This window comes from Eleutherodactylus coqui, chromosome 1, assembly GCF_035609145.1.
Source record: "Eleutherodactylus coqui strain aEleCoq1 chromosome 1, aEleCoq1.hap1, whole genome shotgun sequence".
Lineage (NCBI taxonomy): Eukaryota > Metazoa > Chordata > Amphibia > Anura > Eleutherodactylidae > Eleutherodactylus > Eleutherodactylus coqui.
This window is the reverse complement of record NC_089837.1, coordinates 14337049-14352152: the sequence shown is the minus strand read 5'-3', so window position 1 is coordinate 14352152 and position 15104 is coordinate 14337049. Positions and strand designations below refer to the sequence as shown.

At 42.9% G+C, this 15104-nt stretch overlaps 1 protein-coding gene across 1 annotated transcript in view; it reads right to left on the bottom strand.

Moving 5' to 3' along the window:
* The window catches only part of LOC136630075 (vomeronasal type-2 receptor 26-like), a 53772-nt gene that overhangs the window by 2026 nt on the left and 36642 nt on the right, over positions 1-15104 (bottom strand). Inside the window, exons 4-5 of the mRNA XM_066605513.1 lie at positions 8480-9277; positions 1001-1225 (exon numbers count right to left, since the gene is read on the bottom strand). Coding sequence (XP_066461610.1) covers positions 1001-1225; positions 8480-9277 — 1023 coding nt within the window. The remainder of the gene's footprint in view (positions 1-1000; positions 1226-8479; positions 9278-15104) is intronic.

Here is a 15104-nt window from a genome sequence, read left to right as displayed (position 1 = left end):
ACAAGCTGTTTCCTTTCAACGACATCCACTTAAATGTGCAGTTATTTGTTTATATTTTTTCTACATTTTTTCATCATAGCTCATTCTGTCTGTGATTGGTCTGTTAGGGGAGTCTGGAAATGCGTGAAAATGGTTTGCAAACAACTAAACTTACAGGGAACAATTTTGCAGGTGATCAACATCAACTATATTTTTTATGCATGAAATGAATGAAAAACAATAAGCAAATAAATTATCATTTAGCATTTAGTCATTGTCCATGTTTACACTGAAGCATTTATGGTAATTCAATAATTGTTTGAACAATAATCGTTTCATGTAAAAGCGCCCTCAGCTTGTGAATTATGTCGCTCAAGCGATTCTTGAGCGATAATCGTTTTGAGCGGTCACCTTGCGCTGCTAGCGGAGGATGCAGAAGACAAGCGGGGTGTCCCAGCTTGTCTTCTGCATCTAGCTGTTCCTGCTCCAAGTGCCCAGCTGTTATACAGAAGACAAGCGGGGTGTCCACATATAAACACTCTCATCTGAATGAGCCCTTAGACTGTAAAGAGAGAAGAACGCTAAATACTGTATCCCCTAAAAGACAGTTTTATTTTACTGGGCTGGATATTTTATGGGACAGCCCATAGTTCCTGGGATTGCCCTGAGATGCTGGCAGTGTGGTCACAGGTCTTCTCTAACAGATGCACGTGCGTTTTTTATGCTCCAGCTTTTAGCAGCTGCCACACTAAAAAATATACCAAATGCATTTAACAGATAAAAAACACAAATCAAATAAAATAAAGTACACCTTGTGGGACAAAAAGATAAACAAAGCCTGCAGATCCTGCACTATATGGGGGAAGTATGTTGTAAATCTTATATTGTGGTCTTCCTAATGTGTTTTAGTAAAATAGCTGTTCATGAATATTCATTAGGGGTTATGTCCCAGGCTTCTCCGCTTACATAACATCAATTTTCTCTATGTGTTGACCGCTGAAACAGGAAAACCTGTTATCACCTGGAGAAGTTGTGAATTCCAAAGGATTAAACTGTCATTAATGGTGAACTGACGATGACCATTGTCTTCATGGAAGTGTCCGACTAGATGTTTCTCCACAGTACCGTTAGAATGTACATTATAATTTACCAGATCAAATCTTACAGGACCATTTCCTTTATCATCCAGGTAAATCAATTCTCCCCCAGGAGTCATAACATGAATTCCCTTCATATAACGATTCAACTACAAAGAATAAATGAGATGAAGGGTTGGTTCAAACTTTAGAAAGACAGAAAATCTAGAAACTAATTGTGATCAAAATCCACATTTATCATCATGTAAGAGAGTGAAATATACAGACAGAGAAACCTACATGAAGGACTTCTTATTAACACTAAATGTTTGGTTCTCAGTTACAGTGAATATCTGATTGTAAACAACTTTCCATAAATCAGTAGTACAGGGAAATATGAAAAACAGCTTTCCAATACACCTTATTACAGAAGGATGCCTTTATCTCCACTTATTAGACACCTCTCCTCTCCCCTTGCCTCCTTAACTGCTTAGGCTCTCCGAATTCACTGACCAAATCCCTAACCAGAGAGGAGCCAGCTGATCAGCTTCACTGAGACCTCAGATTGCATGCTGCAATTGAAGGCTATGGAGAAAAAACAGAGAGCAGAAAGCAGGAGTGAAGTATGACAGAGAGACATACAGATTCATTGCTGCTGCAGCTTCTATTTTATCACCTCTGTTCTGGATTCACAGTCATACTGCTCAGTACTGCTGTATAATGTCCTCCATGCTACTGCTTCTCATGATGTGTTGCAGAGGTAGGGAGCCAGGATATATTCCTTTTGCTCACTGAATGAAGTTGGAGCATGTAAGTTGTTCATAGATGAATGGTGGTCTGAAAGTTGTTCATAGATATTTCGCAGCCAACTGTGAACCTGCGTAAAAGTACACTTAATTTTATCCCCATCTCTTTTTTTATTTTGCTGCTGAATCGATAAGTGACTGGGGTTTATTAAAATAGTTGAGATTAATGTTTTTTAATGGAATCTGTTACTTACTATTATTCCTGTAAGCTAAGCCTATGAACTGAAAGTTTGTGACTAGAGATGAGCGAGCACCAAAATGCTCGAGTGCTCGTTACTCGAGATGAGCTTTTTGTAATGCACGAGAGCTTGTTTCAAGTAACAAACCCCATTGAAGTCAATGGGAGCCTCGAGCATTTTTGAATGGAGCCTCGGCTGCAGCCGGCAGCTCTATTAAAAACAATGGTCTGCCGACACCCCTAAATTGTTTTTCATGGAAGGGCTTAACATATAAGCCATAATTTTAATATAATAACAATAATTTTAGTGTAAAAAAAAGGAGGAAATTAAAAAAAAAACATACCTCTCCACTGCTGCCGTGTCCCCCACGGGGATGCAGAACATATCTGCCGCATGTAGCAGATGTTTCCTTCATTCCCGCTGGTAAAAAGAATTCCATGCTGCTGCACCTGCCACATCTGTGACAGATGCAGCAGAGGAATTCTTCAATTCCCTACCGCAGCTGTTACACATGACAGCTGTGGTAGAGGATTTGGCTGACGGTTCCTTGTCATTGGATTTCTGGGAAGGCCTTTAAATATTAGCCCTTCCCTGAAAAAACAGTAAAACTAAAAAACAAAAACAATACATACTTAGCTCTTTTCAGCTGCCGGGGCTCAGCCATGTCTTCTCTCCGCTGTCCCCAGATCTGTAGTGCTGATCCATCAGACGGCGGGTATTTAAAAACCCAGCCTGCTGAAAGAGCTGATCTTGATTGGCTGAGGCACTCAGCCAATTATAGGCAGCGCTCGCTGAATGAATGACAGGCGAGAGCTGCCTGTGATTGGCTGAGCACAGAGCTGTCTGTTATTTTAAGCAGGGTCATCTAGGGAACAGGGTTTTTTGCAGACAAAGCTTCTTTAAATGAGTTGTCCAGTTGTAAAATATTTATAGTCTTTACTCAGGACAAATCATCAACAGTAGATTGGCGAGTTCGCCAGGTCAATTCCCTCATGCACTGAATTGGTTTCTGCAGGAAGGAGACAGCTCTGTTCTTACTGCAGTGGTCAGGCTTTTTATTGCAAACCTAATTTCTATTGAAATGAAAGGTAACTTTGCCCGCAATACCAAACCAGATCACTTCTATAAGAACGGAGCTGTCTATTTCCTGCAGAAATCATCTCAGTGTATGAGTGGACAACCCCTTTAGGGCCACGCCTATTCCAGCATTATCAACCTCAGGAATCTATTGTTTCTTTCTCATCCCATTCTGAGGGCTGTGCTTGTATTTTTTTTCCCTATATCAGCTGTGCGAGAGCTTGTTCTTAGCATGGTAACATATGCTTTTAAAAGGCAAAGATTTGGAACGTTTATGACGTGGTGTTTTTGTTTATAACTAGAGATGAGTGAACGTACTCATCCGAGCTTTATGCTCGCTCGAGTATTAGGGTACTCGAGATGCTCGTTACTCGAGACGAACACCATGCGGTACTCGAGTCAATTCCATTTCCTTCCCTGCATGTTTTGTGCCATTTTCTGGCCAATAGACATGTGGGGAAGGCATTACAACTTCCTCCTGTGATGTTCCAGCCCTATCCCACCCCCCTGCAGTGAGTGGCTGGTGAGATCAAGTAACCGCCGAGTATATAAAGCGGTCCCGCCCGCGGCTCACCACAGACACACGCTGGCAGAAATTAGGGAGAGTGCTGTTCGTGCTATAGGGAGAGTGTTGGCGTCCTCAAGAACCCCAATGGTCCTTCTTAGAGCCACATCTTACCATGTGCATTACTGTTGTGGCAGCTGGGAGCAGTTTTGCACTTTTTTTTTTTCATCTTGGGCTGTGCAGACTATTGCGTTCTCAGTCTGCAGCCAATTAAACAGATTATAGGGGCAGTACTGGTCAGGCTTGGACAGTGGTAGTGTATAATCCTAACAAGTACCTCAAAAAAGCTCCTCCTTAGGGCTACCTGTGACCGTGTGCATTACTGTTGTAGTGGCTCACTATTAGCCGGCTAGGCCTTTCTGCTGCCCAGCGTATAATTTTTTCGGCCTACACTGTGCGTTACATAACCACTGTGACCCTCCAAGTGCACGCCAATAATTGCCTAATTTTTTACACCGCTCTGTGCGTCCCGTCAACGTCACGCACAGCGTACGACCACAGCCGCTGATATAGGGAAAGACATATACACGCTATCTAGGCTGCTGTTTTTTGTTTTTTTTTAATCTGAAAAAAAACTCCTCCTTAGGGCTACTTGTGAGTGTGTGCTTTACTGTTGTAGTGGCTAACTATTAGCCAGCTAGCCTCAGCCAACATGTATTTCCTCTCCCGTAACCTCAGCTATCCGGGGCACTGCAATGGGATTTCTTTATGTACCGTCTGTGTGTTCCTGATAGCCACCTATGCTGTGGGTGCACACAGATTTGCCATAGCGGAGTTGTACCTATCTGTCCCCAAAACACTGACAGACTTGGGTAGGGTGCAGAGTGCAGATGGTTTACCCTTTGCGTTGTCGATGAGGTATCCGACACCCAAACAGAATGAGTAGTGTGTGGACACATGGAGTCCCCATTGCTATGTCACTCGCAGCACCTTGGGCCACACAAAGTGTTTGCTGGGACAGAGGCTGACCCAGGGCCCGCTCACATACTTCCCACACCGAGTATTGCTGCATTGTGGAGATGTGTAGAAGTGCTGGGCTGGCAGCGGAGTCCCCTTTATTCCCACGTTTGCAGCTCTTGACGGAGGTGGCATAGGATTCGAATGAAGGTGGAACGTCAATCTATTATCAATTCTCAACAGTATTGTGGGCTATCGCCCACACTTTCAAAGAGGGTCGCTGCCTGGCCCTGCCAATCCTCTGCAGTGTGTGCCTCTGGTTCCTCCTCATGGCAGACGCACTTATAAATAGACATGAGGGTGGTGTGGCTATGAGGCCAGCGTGTGGCATGAGGGCAGCTGAAGGCTGCACAGGGGTACTTTTGTGTGCGCTGCAGATGCAGGGCCGTGTATGTGTGTGTGTGTGTGTGGGGGGAGTTGGGAAGCATGTAACCCAGGAGAAGAGGCAGTGGTGTGTTCCGCAGGCAGTGATTGTGCTTGGTTGGAGGTAGTGTGGTGCTTAGCTAAGGTGTGCCTTACTAATGAGGGTTTGTCCAAAGTTAAAATTGTTAGGGGGTGCCCACTCTTGCCACTTAATAGTGAGACCTGGGAACCTCAGATGTAGCCCTGCATGTTGCCCCTCGCCTGCCCTATCCGTTTCTGTATCGTTTCCATCACTTTCGTAGGTTTTGCAGATTTGCACAAATGAAAACCTTAGCGGAGAATTGGTCATATACAAAAATGCTTGACTCGTCCATTGACTTCAATGGGGTTCGTTACTCGAAACGAACCCTCGAGCATCACGGAAAGCTCGACTCGAGCAACGAGCACCCGAGCATTTTGATGCTCGCTCATCTCTATTTATAACTTTTTTGAAAGGGAATACAAAAGTAAAAAAAAAGTTACTAGGTAGAGATGAGCAAGCGTACTCGATTCGGGTGTTTTTGCACTCGAGCACCGCTTTTTCCGAGTAACTGACTACTCGGAGGAAAAGATTCGGGGGCGCTGGGGGGCGGCGTGGTGGAACGGTGCATAGCAGTGGGGAACAGGGGGGAGCTCTCTCTCTTCCCCCCCCCCCCCACTCCCCTATGCAATCCCGCTCACCCCTGGCACCCCCTGAATCTTTTCGTCCGAGTAGTCAGTTACTCAGAAAAAGCAGTGCTCAAGTGCAAAAACACCCGAACTGAGTACGCTCGCTCATCTCTATTACTTGGTTTTTAGGTGAGCTGAAACCAAGCAACTCAGATGAATAAGCGATTCTCACTCACTTGCCCTCAGAGTTATAGAATCCTACAATGTTAGAGTTGAAGGTAACCTTCAGGGTCATCTTGTCCAACCCCCTGCTCAGTGCAGGATCACCAAATCATCCCAGACAGATATTTTTCTAGTTTTTGTTTGCACACTTCCATTGAAGGAAAACTCCCTACCTCCTGTGTTAACCTGTTCCACTCATTGATCCCCCTCACTATCTTATATCTAATCTGCGTCTCCTCCCTTTCAGTTTCATCCCATTGCTTCTAGTGTTTCCTTTTACAGATGAGAATAGGGCTGATCCCTCTGCACTGTGACAGCCCTTCAGATATCTGTAGACAGCTATTAAGTCTCCTCTTAGCCTTCTCTTCTGCAAGCTAAACATTCCCAGATGCTTTAACCGTTCCTCATAGGACATGATTTGCAGACTACTCACCAACTTGGTAACTCTTCTCTGAACTTGCTTCAGTTTGTCTATATCTTTTTTAAAGTAGGGTGCCCAGAACTGGACCCAGTATTCCAGATGAGGTCTGACTAAGGAAGAGTAGAGGGGGATAATTACCTCACGTGACCTAGACTCTGTTTCTCTTAATACATCACAGAATCGTGTTTGCCTTTTTTGGCTGCTGCATCACATTGTTGACTCATGTTCAGTCTATGATCTATTAGTATACCCAAGTCTTTTTTCACATATGCTGCTGCTTAGTCAAATTCCTCCCATTCTGTATGTTTTTTTTTAATTTTTCTTGCCCAGATGTAGGACTTTGCATTTCTCCTTGTTAAATACTATTCTGTTAGTCGCTGCCCACTGTTCAAGCTTTTCTAGATCTTTTTGAATACTCTCTCTCTCTCTTCTCCAGTGTTAGCTATTGCTCCTAGCTTTGCGTCTTCTAAAAATTTGATTAGTTTCCCAACAATGGCCTCCTCCAGATCATTTATAAAAATGTTGACCAACACTGGGCCTAGGACAGATTCTTGTGGTTCCCCACGTGATACATTCTTCCACTTGGATGTGCAGTCATTTATGGCCACACTTTGAGTACGATCACTCAGCCTGTTGGGTCCTGTGTTTATGCTGGACAACAGTCATCCATAATTACTTTTGTGAGATATTTCTCAACCGACTGTTAACCTGTGTAAAAGAACATACCCTTAATTTTATTCTAATCTCTTTTTTTGCTGCTGGATGGGTAATGGACTAGGCTTTTCTACCCCTGCTGTTTTTGTTTATTTTATTTTTCTGTAGTTCTTTTATTTATGATCACAAGGTGTACTGTTGCTTCAAGAGGCAGTTGTGGGGTGGAGGAGTACAGTAGTCCTCTGCTGACAGGAAATTAATGAGGTTTCCTGCCTATCCCATGAAGGCCAAAAGCCAGAAGTGAAGTGATTGTAGGATTGTTGGTGTCTCAGTCCAAGCAGATTTGAAAAAAATGGGAAAGCGCCAAAGGGGATATTTTTTGTTGTGAAGACTTTACTTACGTCTTCCCGTGCGGGTGATCTGGGCATGTGTGCTGGTGTGCGGACAGCAGAAGCATGTCCAGATAATTTGATAGTGTATTTTATATTAAAAAAAAAACACATATATATATATATATAATGTTTGTAATGCTTGATAAAGGCGCCATATGTGCGCAGAAACGCGTTGCATTGTCCTAGCCGGGAGCTTGGCTTGAATCACTCAGCCTTTTTTTTTGGTTTCCCTCAGTATGGGGTAATAAATAATTTCTTTGACATAAGAGTTGGAGAGCGCAGAGGTTTTTTCTGCTCTAGCAGCAATTCTCTTCTACCTTCTCCATCACTCCAAGCAGATAATCTGCTACCACATGGCCCGACATCCCAGCTCTGCATTCATATGGGAGACATGAACACCTCTACAAGGGGACTGTTTATTTAACTGGAATAATGCTGAACAAAAGAACGCTGTCTGGATCGCTGAACACCTCATCTCTGCTGCTTTACTAAATGCTGCTGAGCCTCAGGTGAAGTTACCTGAAGTATTGTTTGTTGTTTCGTTAACATTACAACTCGAATGGAGCACAACTCGCATTCAGGGTTGAGTTACTATTTGCCTTCATTATCTTCATTAAAAGTTTCTTCAGCATTGTAGTGTGTGGTGTCTGCCTGTATGTCCTTTGACCTCTGGCCTGCATGCCCCTTACTTGGGAGGCTCCTGGGAACAAGAACCAGCAAACAGTCCAATAACTCTGGTTTCCTGCCCTGTGGCCTGTTGCTCACACTACCACCCCCAGCTGGTTGGCCATACCCTCCTACACATGAGTAGCACTTTGTGATCTCATTGCTTGTGGTACCTATTATATAATAAATTGAGCTACTCCACTCTATCAAATTATTGTGGTGCCATTTTCATTAAGAACTGTGATTTAGAAAGTGCCAGGAGTGATATTGGTTCCTTATGGTTGCAGCTGAAGCAAACCAGGGGATCTCGGTTGCCCTCCTGTCAGGATCCTGCAGGTACACTGGGCATTGATAGATATACCTGTCACTGTGCAGGATCAGCATCCGCCTCCAACTGATATCTCCATCACTTGCCACAAAAGGGTTAAATATAAATAATTAATATTGATATAATCACCAAACTGGAGCTCTCACCTTCCAGGAATCTTTTTCCCTTTGGATATTAAATAATTCGGTATGTTCCTGTCTTTTATCTAGGTATATCAGATGATGTAAGGCATAAGCCACAATATACACTGCAGAGTACACACTGAATGTGTATCGGAAATTGTCCACATCATACAGAGAGCGATCTGCATTACCGAGAACATCACTTTCATCACATGGCCTCCACAAGACCTCAGTTCCAACACAACAAGAAAAATACTCTTTCCATACATCAAACATTAACTCAACCTCCGGATATTTTAGAGGACCGGCTGTCAGTAAATGTTCCTTTAATCCTGGGATTCTTCCTTCATGAACAGCGAGCTGGAAAGATCTATGAAATGTAGTGAATTCAGTTAATGCTTTTAGAACAATAGATGAGAGTATGATTGCAACTTTCCTGGCATTGAAGAAGTGAGACAATATAAAGTTCAATATACATAAGCCATGTGAGGAACCAACAAACAAAATAATGTCACAATGAATCTTCGTGATCTGATGCATCAACTTCCTGTAGGCCACGGAGGAGACAATATAATGATCATTACTGACAGGTTCTGTATAAGCTACACAGATGCCGCTCCGTGTTATCACGTTGTACAGCTCCATGCCGGATCGTCGGCTGCTCTCATCGTCTACCGTCACCATCCCCACCCAGCTCCAGCCAAAATGCTTCAGTAGCAGAACAACAGCTTCATACTGAGCCGACTCTTCAGGAACTGTGCGATAGAAATAAGGGAACTGGAGCTTGTTGGTAAATGCAGAATCCATCGCTCCGTAGCTGATCTGTGGGGAGAACATCAAACCAGCAGGAAATCTCAACTTCAATTTGAATAATAAAATCATAATCCAGATTATTTAGGAAACGTATTTCCCTGATCAACAGTCCCTGTATGTACAGTAAATTCTCCCTTACTGTGGTCATGCAGTTTGGTAATGGAGCACTAGGGACCCCATTCTAACAATTGCTGAGGATCCCATATTTCAGAACTAACATGTTTCATGTACCTGATGACTAGGTGATAGATATTTCCTTTTTTGGGAAAATTCTATAAATGCCATCATCTCATACTAGCTGATATACCCGGCTTTGCCCGAGTTATTTTGGTACTGGTGTTTATCTGGTGTTCACACGGAAAATCTTATGAAGTCGTGGTTACTTTACTGAGATACCGAGGAAAAAAATATGTTCAACATTTTGCATGGTTCTTTGCATTACCCAGGAAACACCACGTGGAGGTAACCATGCAATGTTTCCTTTATATAAAATGACATCAGGAAGTCAGAGAATTAGATTACATACGTAAAATTTGGATGCTAATTCTTTTACGCTTAAAATTGAATAATCGAGTTGGGACCCCTTTACTTTTCCTAATTATTACATAATCAATGCTCGTGCCAAATTTTAAGTTTCTATGACATCAGTAAGTGAGAGAATTAGATTACGTATGTAAAATTTGGACGCTAATTCTTTTGCACTAGAATTTAATAATCGAGTTGGGACCCAATTACTTTTCCTATTTTGGACATCATCTATGCTTGTGCCAAATTTAATGTTTCTACGACATCGGGAAGTTGGGGAATTAGTGGCGAGTCAGTCAGTGAGTGAGTGAGTCAGTGAGGGCTTTCACCTTTATATATATAGAAGACTAGCTGATGTACCCGGCTTCGCCCGAGTTAATTTGGCACTGGTGTTTATCTGGTGTTCACACGGAAAGTCTTATGAAGTCGTGGTTACTTTAGAGATACTGAGGAAAAACATATGTTCACCATTTTGCATATTTCTCTGCGTTACCAAGGAAACACCAGGTGGAGGCAACCATGCGATGTTTCCTTTATATAAAATGACATCAGGAAGTGGGAGAATTAGATGACGTACATAAAATTTGGACACTAATTCTTTTGTGCTTAGAATTAAATAATGGAGTTGGGCCTCATTAGCTTTTCCTATTTATGACATAATCAATGCTCGTGCAAAATTTCCCGTTTCTATGACACCGGAAAGTGAGAAAATTACATTCTGCACGTAAAATTTGGACGCTAATTCTTTTGGGCATAGAATTGAATAATCGAGTTGGGACCCATTAGCTTTTCCTGTTTATGACATAATCAATGCTCGTGCCAAATTTCCTGTTCTTATGACACCGGAAAGTGAGAAAATTACATTCCGCACGTAAAATTTGGACGCTAATTCATTGGCGCATACAATTGAATAATGGAGTTGCGACCCATTAGCTTATTCTATTTATGACATAATCAATGCTCCTGCCAAATTTCGAGTTTCTATGACACTGGAAAGTGAATTAGATTCCGTACGTAAAATTTGGACGCTAATTATTTTACACATAGAATTGAATAATCGAGTTGGGACCCATTAGCATTTCCTATTTATGACATAATCAATGCTCGTGCCAAATTCCCCTGTTTCTATGACACCGGAAAGTGAAAAAATTACATTCAGCACATAAAATTTCGACGCCAATTCTTTTGCGCTAGAATTGAATAATTGAGTTGGGACCCATTAACTTTTCCTATTTATGACATATTCAATGCGCTTGCCAAATTTGAAGTTTCTATGACATTGTGAAGTGAGAGATTTAGATTATGTACGTTAAATTTCGACGCTAATTCTTTTGCGCATAGAATTGAATAATCGAGTTGGGACCCATTAACTTTTCCTATTTTGGAGATAAGCTATGCTTGTGGCAAATTTCTTGTTTCTATGACATTGGGAAGTTGGAGAACTTTTGGCGAGTCAGTCAGTAAGTGAGTCAGTGAGGGCTTTCGTCTTCTATATATATAAAACTAGCTGATATACCCGGCTTCACCCGAGTTAATTTGGTACTGGTGTTTATCTGGTGTTCACACGGAAAATCTTATGAAGTCGTGGTTACTTTACAGATACCGAGAAAAAAATATGTTCACCATTTTGCATGGTTTTTTGCATTACCCAGGAAACACCACGTGGAGGCAACCATGCAACGTTTCCTGTATATAAAATGACATCGGGAAGTGAGAGAATTAGATTCCGTAAGTAAAATTTGGACGCTAATTCTTTTGCGCTTAGAATTGAATAATTGAGTTGGGACCCATTTACTTTTCCAATTTATGACATTATCAATGCCTGTGCCAAATTTGAAGTTTCTATGACACCGGGAAGTAAAAGAATTAGATTCCGTACGTAAAATTTGATCGCTAATTGTTTTGCGCTTAGAAGTGAGTAATCGAGTTGGGACCCATTAGCTTCTCCTATTTATGATATAATCAATGCCCGTGCAAAATTACACGTTTCTATGACATCAGGAAGTGAAAGAATTAGATTCCGTACATAAAATGTGGACGCTAATTCTTTTGCGCTTAGAACTGAATAATCGAGTTGGGACCTATTAGCTTTTCATACTTATGACACAATCAATGCCCGTGCCAAATCTCAAGTTTCTATTACACCAAGAAGTGAGAGAATTAGATTTCGTACATAAAATGTGGACGCTAATTCTTTTGCGCTTAGAATTAAATAATCAAGTTGGGACCCATTTACTTTGCCAATTTATGACATAATCAATGCTTGTGCCAAATTTCAAACTTCTATGTCATTGGGAAGTGCAAGAATTAGATTACTTACGTAAAATTTGGACGCTAATTCTTTGGCGCTTAGAGTTGAATAATCGAGTTGGGACCCATTAGCTTTTCCTATTTATGATATAATCAATGCCCGTGCCAAATTTCACGTTTCTATGACACCGGGAAGTGAGAGAATTAGATTTCGTACGTAAAATTTGGACGCTAATTCTTTTGCGCTTAGAATTGAATAATCGAGTTGGGACCCATTAGCTTTTCCTATTTATGACATAACCAATGCCCGTTCCAAATTTCATGTTTCTATGACATGGGAAAGTGAGGGAATTACATTCCATACGTAAAATTTGGACGCTAATTCTTTTGCGCTTAAAATTGAATAATCGAGTTGGGACCCATTAGCTTTTCCTATTTATGACATATTCAATGCCCTTGCGAAATTTCACGTTTCTACGACACGGGAAAGTGAGAGAATTACATTCCGTACGTAAAGTTGGACGCTAGTTCTTTTGCGCAAAGAATTGAATAATCGAGTTGGGACCTATTAACTTTTCCTATTTATGACATAATCAATGCTCGTGCCAAATTTTAAGTGAGAGAATTAGATTACGTACATAAAATTTGGACGCTAATTGTTTTGTGCTTAGAAGTGAATAATCGAGTTGGGACCCATTAGCTTTTCCTATTTATGATATAATCAATGCCCGTGCAAAATTTCACGTTTCTATGACATCAGGAAGTCAGAGAATTAGATTCCGTACGTAAAATGTGGATGCTAATTCTTTTGCGCTTAGAACTGAATAATCGAGTTTGGACCCATTAGCTTTTCATACTTATGACACAATCAATGCCCGTGCCAAATCTCAAGTTTCTATTACACCAAGAAGTGAGAGAATTAGATTTCGTACGTAAAATGTGGACGCTAATTCTTTGGCGCTTAGAGTTGAATAATCGAGTTGGGACCCATTAGCTTTTCCTATTTATGATATAATCAATGCCCGTGCCAAATTTCACGTTTCTATGACACCGGGAAGTGAGAGGATTAGATTTCGTACATAAAATTTGGACGCTAATTCTTTTGCGCTTAGAATTGAATAATCGAGTTGGGATCTATTAACTTTTCATATTTATGACACAATCAATGCTTGTGCCAAATCTTAAGTTTCTATTACACCAAGAAGTGAGAGAATTAGATTTTGTACGTAAAATTTGGACGCTAATTCTTTTGCGCTTAGAATTGAACAAGCGAGTTGGGACCCATTAGCTTTTCCTATTTATGACATATTCAGTGCTCGTGCCAAATTTCACTTTTCTACGACACGGGAAAGTGAGAGAATTACATTCCGTATGTAAAATTTGGACGCTAGGTCTTTTGTGCATAGAATTGAATAATCGAGTTGGGACCTATTAAAGGAGATGTCTCGAGGAAGCAGTGAATTTTTTTTTTTGCCCAGTCCCCCTAATTAAACATACATTACTAATTAGCCCTGTAAATTACTTTCCTAGCTGGTTTCTACTTACCGTTCCAGCGTTTCAGCAACTTATAAAACTTTTTCCCAAGATGGCCGCCAGCTCTTTTCGCATCGCTTGCTGTAGCCCGACGTGCGCGCTCCCGAGACGCTACCAGCTGTGTCTCCATGGCAACCAGACGCCCCGCAGCCGCCGACCGGACCCCTGGATTGAACACCGCCGACCTGTCACCCACCGCCAGGCACAAGGTAACCGGCGCAGTCCCCCCCATCACAGCCCCCCCGGCCCAGCGACAGCCCCCCCCCCCCCCGGCCCAGCGCTAGTTCCCCCATCACAGCGGCAGCCCCCCCGGCCCAGCGGTAGTTTCCCCGGCGCAGCGGCAGCCCCCCGGCCTAGCGACAGCCCCCCCATCGCAGCGGCAGCCCCCCCGGCCTAGCGCTAGTTCCCCCGGCGCAGCGGCAGCCCCCCCGGCCTAGCGACAGCCCCCCCCATCGCAGCGGCAGCCCCCCCCCCCCGGCCTAGCCACAGCCCCCCCCCATCGCAGCGGCAGCCCCCCCGGCCTAGCGACAGCCCCCCCCCCATCGCAGCGGCAGCCCCCCCGGCCTAGCGACAGCCCCCCCATCGCAGCGGCAGCCCCCCCGGCCCATCACTTACCAGGACAGCTGGACGGCGGGACAGCTGGGCGGCTTCTCCGGACAGCTCGGCAGCTCTGCACCTTCCTCTAACAGAGGAAGGTACAGAAGGGCCGCTCCAGCGCGCTCCCGAGCAGTGACAGCTCGTCTGCGCATGCGCAGAAGAGCTGTAGCGGGGAGCACACTGAAGCGGCTCGTGCTGAATGGAGAAGACCGGACTGCGCAAGCGCGTCTAAAAAAGCAAGCTGCCGGCGAATTTAGACGGAACCATGGAGACGAGGACGCTAGCAACGGAGCAGGTAAGTGGAATAACTTCTGTATGGCTCATATTTAATGCACGATGTACATTACAAAGTGCATTAATATGGCCATACGGAAGTGTATAACCCCACTTCGCGAGACCACCCCTTTAACTTTTCCTATTTATGACATGATCAATGCTCGTGCCAAATTTTAAGTGAGAGAATTAGATTACGTACATAAAATTTGGATGCTAATTCTTTTGCGCATAGAATTGAATACTCACGTTGGGACTCATTAACTTTTCCTATTTATGACATAATCAATGCCCGTGCCAAATTTCGAGTTTCTATGACACCGGAAAGTGAGAGAATTAGATTCTGTACGTAAAATTTGGACGCTAATTCTTTTGCGCTTAGAATTATATAATCGAGTTGGGACCCATTAGCTTTTCCTATTTATGACATAACCAATGCCCGTTCCAAATTTCATGTTTCTACGATATCGGGAAATTGGAGAATTTTTGGCGAGTCAGTCAGTGAGTGAGTCAGTCAGTCAGTCAGTGAGTGAGTCAGTGAGGACTTTCGTCTTCTATATATATAAAATTGAATGTATGTCTGTCTGTGTGTGTCTGTCTGTCTGTTTGTCCTTTATGCGCTACTACGCCATTCATCCGATCGCCATGAAACTTTGGG